Raw genomic sequence first — 12,970 nt, 5'->3', positions numbered from 1 at the left:
CTGTCCCCATATCCCTTGATTCCCCTATCCATCAGATATCTATCCAGCTCCTTCTTGAAAGCATCCAGAGAATTGGCCTCCACCGTCTTCCGAGGCAGTGCATTCCACACCTCCACAACTCTCTGGGAGAAGTTTTTCCTCAACTCTGTTTTAAATAACTGACCTCTTATTCTCAATCCATGCCCTCTGGTACTGGACTCTCCCAGCATCTGGAACATATTTCCTGCCTCAATCCTATCAAATCCTTTAATTATCTTAAACGTTTCAATCAGATCCCCTCTCAATCTCCTCAATTCCAGTGTGTACAAGCCCAATCTCTCCAATCTCTCTGCGTAAGACAGCCCTGCCATCCCAGGAATCAACCTAGTGAATCTACGCTGCACTTCCTCAATTGCCAGAATGTCCTTCCTTAAACCTGGAGACCAAAACTGTACACAATATTCCAGGTGTGGTCTCACCAGGGCCCTGTACAAATGCAAAAGGACATCCTTGCTCTTGTACTCAATTCCCCTTGTAATAAAGGCCAACATTCCATTTGCCCTCTTCACTGCCTGTTGCACTTGCTCATTCACCTTCATTGACTGATGAACTAGGACTCCTAGGTCTCTTTGCATTTCTCCCTTACCTAACTCTACACCATTCAGACAATACTCTGCCCTCTTGTTCCTGCTTCCACAGTGGATAACTTCACATTTATTCACATTGAATGACATCTGCCAAGTATCTGCCCCCTCATCCAGCCTATCCAAGTCTCCCTGTATTCTCCTAACGTCCTCTTCGCATGTCACACTGCCACCCAGTTTAGTATCGTCAGCAAACTTGCTGATATAGTTTTCAATGCCCTCATCTAAATCGTTGACATAAATCGTAAAGAGCTGTGGTCCCAATACAGAGCCCTGTGGTACCCCACTAGTCACCTCCAGCCAGTCTGAGAAACACCCATTCACTGCTACCCTTTGCCTTCTATCTGCCAACCAGTTTTCTATCCATGTTGAAACCCTGCCCCCAATGCCATGAGCTCTGATTTACTCACCAATCTCCTATGTGGCACCTTATTGAATGCCTTCTGAAAATCTAGGTACACTACATCCACTGGCTTACCCTCGTCTAACATCCTTGTTACACCCTCAAAAAACTCCAACAGATTAGTCAAGCATGATTTGCCCTTGGTAAATCCATGCTGGCTCAGCCTAATCCTATTACTGCCATCAAGATATGCCACTATTTCGTCCTTAATAATGGACTCAAGCATCTTCCCCACGACTGACGTTAGGCTAACAGGGCGATAGTTCTCCGTTTTCTCCTTCCCTCCCTTCTTGAAAAGTGGGATAACATTAGCCACTCTCCAATCTTCAGGAACTGATCCTGAATATAAGGAACATTGGAAAATGATTACCAATGCATCTGCAATTTCCTGAGCCACCTCTTTTAGAACCCTCGGATGCAGACCATCTGGACCCGGGGATTTATAGCCTTCAGTCCTATCAGTCTACTCATCACAGTTTCTTTCCTAATGTCAATCTGTTTCAATTCCTCTGATATCTTATGACCCTGGCCAATCCATACATCTGGGAGATTGCTTGTGTCCCCCCGGTGAAGACAGATCTAAAGTACGCATTAAATTCTGTTGCCATTTCCCTGTTTCCCATAACAATTTCTCCCAATTCATTCTTCAAGGGGCCAACATTGTTCTTAACTATCTTCTTTCTCTTCACATAGCTAAAAAAGCTTTTGCTATCCCCTTTTATATTCCTGGCTAGACTGAACTCATATCTGATTTTTTCTCTCCGTATTGCTTTTTTAGTTAAGATCTGCTGTTCCTTAAAACTTTCCCAATCATCTGTATTCCCACTCATCTTAGCCCTGTCATACTTCTTTTTCTTTAATGCTATACAATCTCTGACTTCCTTTGTCAACCACTGTGGCCACTTCCCCCTCTTTGAATCCTTCCTTCTCATTGGAATGAACTGCTTTTGCATCTTTTGTATTATCCCCAAGAATATCTGCCACTGCTGATCCACTGTCTTTCCTGCCAGGGCATCCGCCCATTTAACTTTGGCCAGCTCTTCCCTCATGGCTCCGTAGTCTCCTTTATTTAATTGCAACACTGACACCTCTGATCTGCCCTTATCCCTCTCAAATTGTAGATAAAAACTTATCATGTTATGATCACTACTTCCTAATGGCTCCTTTACTTCAAGATCACTTATCAATTCCTGTTCATTACACATCACCAAGTCCAAAATAGCCTCGTTCCTGGTTGGCTCAAGCACAAGCTGTTCCAAAAATACATCCCTTAGACACTCCACAAACTCCCTCTCCTGGGGTCCAGCACCTACCTGATTCTCCCAGTTCACCTGCATGTTGAAATCTCCCATAACGACTGCATTACCTTTAGCACATGCCAATGTTAACTCCCTAATCAACTTGTACCCAATATCCACGCTACTGTTTGGGGGCCTGTACACAACATCCATTAGGGTCTTTTTACCCTTACTGTTCCTCAGCTCAATCCACACAGACTCTACTTCCCCTGTTCCTAAGTCACCCCTCGCTAAGGACTGAATCTCATTCCTCACCTACAGGGCCACCCCACGCCCTCTTCCCATATTTCTGTCTCTACGATAGCATGTATACCCTGGTACACTCAATTCCCAGGCCTGATCCCCTTGCAGCCATGTCTCCGTTATCCCAACAATATCGTAGTTCCCCATTTTCATCTGAGCTTCAAGCTCATCTGTCTTATTTCTGACACTACGCGCATTCAAGTATAGAATTCTTAGCCCATTCCTCCTCTCTTTGCTTAAAACACTGTCTACTGTACCTAACCCAGCTCCTTGAACTTCCATCGGGCTAATTGCACCTTGAATTTTGATGACCTTCTCAAGATCACCCAAACCTTCTGCACATTTAACCCCATGCTCCTTCTGACCAACCCTCTGTACATGTAACTTTTCCAACACATGTTCTGTCTCACCTTTCTCCTTTACACAATTAATATTTGGGAAACGTGTATTCCCCACCTGTCCCTTATCCTTCATCATATCATCTTCTCTCGTATTCTGGATCTCTGCCCCCTGCACATCTAGTTTAAATCCCCCCCGAGCAGCACTGGCAAACATTCCTGCAAGAATGTTAGTACCCCTCCAGTTCAGATGTAGACCGTCCCTTCGAAACAGATCCCAACGTCCCTGGAACAAAGACCAATTATCCAAAAACCTGAACCCTTCCTTCCTGCACCATGCTCTCAGCCTCGCATTAATGTGCATAATCATTCTATTCTCGCCTCACTCGCACGCGGCACAGGTAGCAATCCCGAGATTGTCACCCTGGAGGTCCTGCCTTTCAGCTTCACTCCTAACTCCCTGAACTCTCTAAGCAGGACTCCCTCACTCACCTTACCTACATCGTTGGTCCCTACATGGACCACTACATTTGGGTTCATGCCCTCGTTCTCAAGAATAGTCTGCACCCGATCTGAGATGTCCCGGACCCTGGCACCAGGGAGGCAACATACCATCCGAGACTCCCGATCTGCCCCACAAAATCTCCTATCTGCCCCCCTGACTACAGAATCCCCTAAAACTATCGCTCTTGTTGTATACCTCTATCAAATAATGTTGTATACCTCCATCAAATCTCCTCTTAATCTTCTAGATTCTAAGGGATAAAGTCCTAACCTATTTAATCTTCATGCTTGTAAATTTTCTCTGTATTCTTTCAACCTTACTTACATCCTTCCTGTATGAGGTGACCAAAACTGCACACAATACTCTAAATTAGGCCTCACCAACATCTCATGCAACTTCAGCATAACATTTCATTTCCTGGTACTTGGTACTTTGATTTATGAAGGCCAATGTGCCAAAAGCTTTCTTTACAACCTTTGAACAGCCACAGTCTTGTGTTTATACTGCCTGTTCAAAGATTCACCTTAAATCTGTGTATTAGTTAACTTAATCTAACACAAAGACTCTTCATTTATTCAATCAATCAACAATAACCTACATACATACAGTTTATCCATGGTTACTGGACTTTAGTTTCCTGACAATGTAAGGTAAGTGGCCTAATGCCTGTGGTTAAGGATTACCTACTGTTGCTGTGGATTCATAAAAAGGAAAAGCACGGAACAGAAGATGATAACGCAAGAGTAAAATGAACATTGCATGCAAGGGAGAAGCAGCGATTCATTGTTTCTCATTCTATTTTAATAAAAAGAAAAAATCCAAAACAACCAAAGGTGACTGGCTTGTTCATTGGGACGTTCAAATGAAACGCTCCCAGGCATCATCACCTGCATATCAATTCTTACTGACTACATTATGATTTCCTTTCATTAGTTTCAATGTGATTATAATAAGTCTGCAGGCAAGCACTGCCTCAACCAATGTTCGTTCACTAGGTTTACTCAATCAAGCAGGGGTCCTGTGGCCATTTCACATGCTTGTCACAACAATGGACAATTGAGCACTTTGAATCCTGAACTACAGAGAGTGTGTTGAATCAAACAGCTGGATAAATGATTAGGAAGCATTCTTCCATTCCTACATTTTTTGTTGCTCTGCCATAAAAAAGCCATTTCCTTCTACTACTGCACCGAGAACATCTATTTTTATTTCTAGAGATTTTAAACAAAGAATCTTGGATGAAATAAAGGGAAAATGATATATACTTGTGAGTGAAAATATTTAGAATAATTAAACATTTATTATTGACTTTAAATACTATTTTCACGATGACGAAACCAGAGGTCCATATGCGAGTCCTCATCAGAAGGTCAGAAGTGAAGAGGGTCAGCAATATTAAATTCCTTGGTGTTATCATTTTGGAGGACCTGTCCTGGGCCCAGCACCCAAGTGCAATTCCAAGGAAAGCACAGCAGAGCCTCTACCTCCTTTGGAGATTGCAAAGATTCAGCATGGCATCTAAAACTTTGACAAACTTCTATAGATATGTGGTGGACTTGCTGCATCAGAGCCTGGTATGGAAACACCAATGCCCTTGAATGGAAAATCCTACAAAAATAATGGATACAGCCCAGTCCATCACAGGTAAAACCCTCCCCACCATTGAGCACATCGACATGAAGTGTTATTGCAAGAAAGCATCATCAATCATCGGAGTCCCCCACCACCCAGGACATGCTCTCTTTTCGCTGCTGCCCTCAGGAAGAAGGTACAGGAGCCTCAGGACTCACATCACCAGGTTCAGGAACAGTTATTACCCCTCTACCATCAGGCTCTTGAACCAGAGGAGATAACTTCACTCAGCTTCACCTGCCCATCATTGAAATGTTCCCACAACTTATGGACTTACTTTCAAGGACTCTTCATTTCATGTTCTCAATATTTATTGCTAATTTATTTATTATTATTATTATTTCAGTCTTTTTGCATTTTCTATTATGGATCTACTGTGTATGCCTGCAAGAAAACCAATCTCAAGGTTGTATATGGTGACATTTATGTACTTTGATAATAAATTTACTTTGAACTTCTGAACTTTGAACATTCATCAGTCTGTTTATACTCTCACATTTTTATGGTAACAGTCCTTTCCCCAGGGCAGAGGAGTCCAAAATTAGGGGACATAGATTTAGAGCAATAGGAGAAAGATTTATAAGGGAGCTGAAGGACAACTTTTTTGTGCAGAGGGTGCTGAGCATATGGAATGAGCTGTCACAGGAAATGGTTGAGAAGATACAATAGTGTCATTTAAGAAGCACTTAGATAGGTACTTGGAGGGGTGGGCCTTGGTGGGATAAGGGCCAAATACAAGAAATTGGAACTATTCAGGTGGTAAATGTGGTTGGCATGTACTAGATGACACACCAGGGCTTATATCTGTGCTGCATTAACTTTTTGACACCATTTGCAGTTTAAATTGATGAACTAAAGTCCATTTAAACATTTTAAATGAGCATTAGTCCTTCTAAATACTTTTAGCTAAGTTTTTTTGTTAATTAAATGCATAACAGAAGCAATCTCAATCATATGTCACCTTCCCAAACTTCCATCTTATTTATTTTCCTCTCTTCTTTAGATTTAACAGCAGCTTTGCAGAGCACAGTAGCAAAGTGGACATCTGCCAGTTTTCTGTACAGGGAGAAGTGATGTCATTTTTATTGCTAATTAAAGCAGATTTGGTCCTAACTGCAGGCATCTTCAGTTCAAGAAAAAATATAAAAGGCAATGGGACAAAGAAGTACAGACAACAGCCCAGTCAGCCCATTTTAATTTGTCATTCTTTAGCGCATGTTAGTACACTTTTAACATTCAGAGATCTATTAGTATTCAACTCCTCATCCAGAGCACAACCACTTATACTGTGAAGATAGCAGGACTGTAAAAACTTGTTTCCTTCTAACATCCTTAAGAACTCTACAATTTATTGGGTATTTTTGACCACTAGGTTTCCCTGGTGTGTCATTAGACACAGGCTGAATTTTTAAAAAAATTCTCATTTGGTCATTAACATAAACAAAAACTGGATTAATTTTCAATAAGCAAATGCAATTGAGATCCCCAAACAGTAAATTTGGAATTTGCCCTGTTATTGTGACTGACTTTGACACAAGCAAAATGGTTGACCTTGCCTGACAATCTCCTTTAATTTAGAGAGACACATTGAGGTTTGCTAGTTAAGCAACCTGATTACTTTATGTTCACAGCAACTATGTTCCACCAAACAGCGAGACATCAGCTGATGTAGTCCCCAAGGGGATTGCTATGGAAACTAGGTTACCACGGAAATGCTGATACTGAACGATTCTAACAGTAAGATGAATTTACCAATGAACACCTGGGCACATAATGGTACAAATATCATTGTATATCTTCTCCAAAATGAACTTAATACAAACAATTGGTAGATCTAGCACCATTTCACAAATTGTGGTTGGGGAAAAAGAAACCCTGATTTTTGAACAATGAGCAGTATATATTTATGTTTAAGGGTTTTTTTTTTGTAGGGAAAAAAACTATCCATTCTGGAAAAAAATTCTGTTGGATTTTAATTAAGATTCATATATGGAGTTTATGTAGCTGTTAATCTGGAATAGACTCATCACTACATAATTTTAAAAGCTTTGGGCAGTGGACTCATCTCATGTTTTATTGATGTCAGTCTTAACAAGTGAAGTAGAAAATATTATGTCTAAATTGTATGGACAGCTTTTCATTTGGTGGGGAGACTGAAGAAGGGGAGCTTAGTAAAAGTATAGTTCTAGACACTCATGCAGCAGCTTATGACATCTTTTGAGTTGAATATCCAAATGACAATGATAAACAACTGTCTTGTTAGGTAAAGAAGGAACTGGGCAAATGAGCTGAACTAACTGCAGTTCCATTTTTGCACAGGTCGAAAGGTGAATACACCAGCAAGTCACCAGAGGCTGTTCCTGTCATCTAATTGTGGACAGTTATAAAATGGAAATGACACAACCATCACAGCAGGTTGCTCTGTCATAGACATCACAAGCCATGGAAGCATTGTAAAAGACACTCAGGCATTATCACTTCCACAACCTCAGGATATCTATTCATTTACACCTAAGAAAACAGATGATGGAAGGAGAAAAATAACATGGAATTTAAATAAAGTTGTTCAAGTCAGACTTTTTTTGACTATGACCTACATTATACAAAGGAATTGTCTTCATCACTTTATATTGGTTCAGTGGATCCAATTTGTATAGGTGTCGGTCAGTGATGAAAATTGCACGGTCTTCAGATTTATTAAATCGGTTTATCTGTTGAGAGACACAAAAAAATGTAGCCTGAATAACAAAGCCAACCCAAGACAAGGTAATTAACAAAATGCAAAAATTTGTAAAGTCTTAATCGAATATCATTGCAAGGTGAATGGCAATGCTGATTTTCCTTCAAAATGTTCATTAGAAAATGGCACTAAAGCAGTTTTTGTTTTCTTAAAATAAAATAGGAATAAGCTATTCAGGCTCTTTAGAAATCTATACTCTTTAACTAGATCCTGGCTGATCTCACATGTTCAATCCTGTGTGAGTTTCACACCCTATCTTGTAAAGTTTCCTACAAAAGGTAATTATTTCATTTTTCCCTCTTTTGAAAAAAAAACCCTGTTTCATTGGTAATACTTCCTCCAAGGTTGCTTTACACAATAAAATCAGCAGTGAGCAATCCACTCCAGGGGAATTCAACAGAATAACTGTGATCTTTTATAAAATGTTGTTGCAGCACAGCTTGGACATCATCAAAACAGACAAGCACCAGCTTGTAAACAATTACTGATCTCAGAAAAGATGACACTGAACTTTCACTTCAACCACCAAAGGTTCCAAATATGACAATGAACTACAGAGATCAGGAAAATCCTAGGGTTACCCTTCTGACTTCAGCACAACAAATAGATTTAGATAGAATCCTTCATGGTCTCATGACTTTCAAAAGCATTTTCCAGCCAATTATGTAAATTTGAATTGCGAATCTTGTTTTACAGAGGGATGTGGCAGCCAATTGCACTTAGCTATTTATCAGAAAAACTAATGACATTAATGACCAGGTATTTGGTTGTCGGGTAATGGCTAGGATAGTAAAGAAATTTTCCCTGCTTTTTTTCAAATTGTCTCATGGTTCAAACTTTTAGTTTCAAACTTCAGAGTAGGAGGAGCTTTGGTTTAATTTCTCCCTGAAAAACTCCAGGACCAAGACCTACAGTATAGTTATCTTCTCAAAGTGTCTTTCAACCTAGCAGAGATCAACAATTTCAAAAAGATCCTAACATAGCTATTATATTAGTATATCCCTGAGCACAATCCATCTGTAAATGGGAGAGAATTCAGACATTGGAGGTGCAAATGGACTTGGGAGCTCTAGTGCTGGATTCCCAAAAGATTAACTTGCAAGTTGAGTTGAGTTGACAGTAATACAATGCTAGCTGCCATTTCAAGAGGACTAGATTATAAAAGCAAAGAAGTAATGCTAATGCTTTATGAGGCTAGACCACATTCAGAGTATTGTGAGCAGTTTTGGGCTCCATATCAAAGGAAGAATGTGATGGCATTGGAGAGGTTCCATAGGAGGCTTATGAGAATGATACTAGGGATGGAAGAATTAATGTATGAGGAGTGTTTGATAGTTCTGGGCTTGTACTCTCTGGAGTTTAGAAGGATGAGAGAGGATCTCATTGAACCCTACTGAATAATACAGACCTGGATAGAGTGGATGTGGAGAGAATGATTCCATTGGTGGGAGAGTCTAGGACTATAGGGCACAGCCTTGTGATGAAAGGATATCCATTTAGAACAGAGATGAGGAGGAACTTATTTAGCCAGAGGGTGGTGAATCTGTGGAAATGTTTGCCACAGGCTGCTGTGGAGGCCAAGTCATTGGGTATATTTAAAGCAAAGGTTGATAGGTTCTTGATTAGTAAAGATGTATAAAGTTAGGTGGAGAAAGCAGGAAAATGGGCTGAGAAGGAAAAATAAATTAGTTAGGATTGAATGGCAGAGCAGATTCGATAGGCCAAATGGCCTGATTCTGCTTCTATGTTTTCTGGACTTATTTTAAAGAGTGTGAAGGGATCTTTTGTAGAATCCCACTAAACATGTACAAGGAAGCCTCAGTTTACTCATTTATGTATATCAATCAGAGCTCTAGGGAATCCTGCAACTTGGGTGATGACTACAAGCACTGGTATATCCAATGAGTTCTATAGGTTAAAGCATAATATAACTGTCAGCTGGTAATAAAGGAAACAAATATTGACTAATGAAAAATTGCTGGTATGTACAATATTTTACCTTAGGGTGACATATATTCATGAGACTAACATCAAGAACAACCAAGGTTCATGTTGGGTCACTCATCTCCAGTAAAAAGGAAAACAAAATAAGTTTCAAATTAACTCCTTTCATTTGCCACACAAGTCCATCTTCATTGGGTAAAAAGTATCAAAAAGAACATATTCCTTGTAGTGAGAACAGTGATTTACTGCTTCTCATAAGTATTCACTGGCTTGTCATCTGATGACAATGGAATATTTTCCAGCCTCCAGGCTTACACCTATTGATGCAAGTAAGGCACAGTAAATAACTCCACTGTATGCAGTCAAACTCCAATGATCTGACATATTCAGGAGTTTGGTGTTGCTATACTAGCAGATTTTCCAAACTTTTAGATAATATTCCTTTATTAATATCTTTGCACATTTTTGATTTCACAAAGAATTATAATAAAATTTGCAGTAATTCAAGCAAGCTTAAAAGAAGCACGAGGCAGGAAAAAGCTGAGTTTACGAAGAACATGAGAAACAGGGCCCTGGTGAGTCTGAAAGGAGCATGGGACCAGGGCCTCAGTGAGTTGAAAAAAGGAAATGGGAACTGAGGGTTTGATGAACAACAAGGAGTGTGGGAAATGGGGGCCAATGAGTCTGAAGGAAACATGGGAACTGAACCCCTGGTGAGTTGAAAGGGAAACGTAGTTCCTGGGGCCCAGTGAGTGAGAAAAAAGCATGACAGGTTCCCTCATACAATGAGGTGACTCTTGACCTCACAATCTACCTCATTATGATCCTGTGCCTTTCTGTCTACCTACACTGCATTTTTTTCTGTAACTGTAACACTTTATTCTGCACTATTATTCTTTTACCATGTACTACCTTCAATGCACTGCTGTCACGAATTGATCTGTACAACCATTATGAAGACAAGACTTTCACTGTATCTTGGTACATGTGACAATAATAAACCGATTCACCAATTTAATCAGTTGGAAACACCAATCCTGTTCCCATCCCCAAAGACATACCTGCTCTTATGTGACAATTGGCCAGCTCTAACACAAACTGCAATTGTTGAGTATCTAAAATTTTTAAATTCAGAGTTGAGCTATGAGAGTTGTAACATGCCTAGAGGGAAGGAAGGTAATAGGGATAACCCTGGGAATTATAGACATTATTATGTCAGTGGTGAGGAAGCTACTGGAGAGGATTCTTAGAGACAGGCTTCATGACCATTTGGAGAAACATAATTGGTTTGGGGTAATTAGCATGGTTTTATGAAGGGCAGGTCATGTCTCGTGAGCCTGATTGTATTTTCAAGGAAGTGATAAAACAACTTGTTAAAGAAGCAGAACAGTGGATGTAGTATATATGGATTGTAGTAAGGCATTTGACAAGGTTCCTCATGGTAGGCTCATTAGGAAAGTTGGGATCCAATGAAACTTAGTTGCGTGGATTCAGAATTGGATTGCCCACAGAAAGTAAAGGGTGGTAATAGATGGAAGGTATTCTGGTTGGAGGTTGGTGATCAATGATCCTCAGTGATCTGTTTGTGATTTTTATAAATGATTTAGATGTGGAAGTGGAAGGGTGGGTTAGTAAATTTGCAGATGACGCTATGGTTGGTAGTGCTGTGGATAGTGTGGAGGGTTTCAGTAGGTTACAATGGCTCATTGATAGGATGCAGAGCTGGGCTGAGAAGTGGCAGATAGAGTTTAATCAGTAAAAGTGTGAAGTGATTCACTTTGGAAGGTCAAACTTGAGAGCAGAATACAGAGTTAGAGCTAGGATTCTTAATAGTGTGGAAGAACAGAGGGATATTGGGCTTCACATCCATCTGATACTGCAAAGTTACAGTGCAAGTTGATAGAGTGGTTAAAAAGACGAGTGATGTGTTGACCTTCATTAGTCAGGGGACTGAGTTCAAGAGCTGCGGGTAAAGTTACAGCTCTATAAAACTCTGGTTAGAGCACACTTGGATTATTATGAGCAACACACACAAAATGCTGGAGGAATTCAGCAGGACAGGCAGCATCTATGGAAAAAAGTACAGTCAATGTTTTGGGCCAACTGTATTTTTCCCATTGATACTGCCTGGCCTGCTGAGTTCCTCCTGCACTTTGTGTGTGTTGCTTGGATTTCCAGCATCTGCAGACTTTCTCTTGCTTGTGACTTGGAGTATTGTGTTCAGTGCTGGCTGTCTCATTATAGTAAGAATGTGAAATAGTTAGAGAGGGTGCAAAGAAGGTTTACGAGGATGCTGCCTGGATTAGAAAACATGTTTTATGAAGATAGGTGAGTGGGCAAGGCCTTTTCTATTTGGAGAGGATGAGGAGAGGTGACCTGATAGAGGTGTACATGATGAAAAGAGGCATAGATAGGGTGGACACCCAGAGGCTTTTTCCCAGGAGAGAAATAAGATAGGGGGCATAATTTTAATGTGTTTGAAGGAAAGTATAAGGGGATGTCAGAGGTAGGCTTTTTACACAGAGAGTGGAAGATGCATGGAATACGCTGCCTGGACTGGTGGTGGAGGCAGATGCATTAGGGGGAATTTAAAAAACTCTTGGACAGGCACATGGATGAAAGTACAATGGAGGGCTATGTGGGAGGGAAGGGTTAGATTGATCTTGGAGTAGGTTAAAGAGTTGGTACAACAGGGCCAAAAGGCCTGTACTGTTCTAATTTGTAGATTTTTATGCCTTTGCACTGTACTGCTGCCACAAACATTTCATGTCATATATCAATGATACAAAATCTGATCCGATTCTGATGTGATCTCAGTTCAGGTTTTGCAATACCTATAATGAATGACAATGCCATGTGATATGAAGAACCTTGTGACACTATATTAAAGTCCTCAATTCTCTGACTGATTTCTCAGAACAAAAGAAAACTACAGTTAGCTGAGGAGAAATGACAGGTAGAAATTCCCCAAGTCACAACATCCATTCTAGACATTAATTTTCTTTGAGTACAAATTATATTTTACGATTTATATGATAGGTGGCAGTAGCATCTAGTGCTGATGTTCAAAATTGACCTAAAAAGTGGAAATGTCCAGTATCAGAAAATGTGATAGAAATAACACAGCAAGACTAAAACCTGGGGTTATACTGCAAATAAGCAGTTGGAAAATGTATCATTTAAAAAATTAATTAAAATTTACAAAATATAGAAAAGAGGACTTTTGGAAAATATGTACAAATAT

General features: G+C 40.1%; 1 protein-coding gene across 2 annotated transcripts in view; it reads right to left on the bottom strand.

The window, feature by feature from the left end:
• myo1d (myosin 1D) overlaps window positions 1-12,970 on the bottom strand; it is a 567,195-nt gene that overhangs the window by 148,407 nt on the left and 405,818 nt on the right. For both annotated transcript variants that reach the window (XM_059955714.1, XM_059955715.1), the window contains exon 20: window positions 7,640-7,753. In XM_059955714.1, the coding sequence (XP_059811697.1) occupies window positions 7,640-7,753 (114 nt within the window). The remainder of the gene's footprint in view (window positions 1-7,639; window positions 7,754-12,970) is intronic.

Source organism: Hypanus sabinus, chromosome X1 (assembly GCF_030144855.1).
Source record: "Hypanus sabinus isolate sHypSab1 chromosome X1, sHypSab1.hap1, whole genome shotgun sequence".
In the NCBI taxonomy this organism is placed as follows: Eukaryota; Metazoa; Chordata; class Chondrichthyes; order Myliobatiformes; family Dasyatidae; genus Hypanus; species Hypanus sabinus.
Note: the sequence above shows the minus strand (reverse complement) of the source record. Positions and strands in the feature narration are given on the sequence as shown.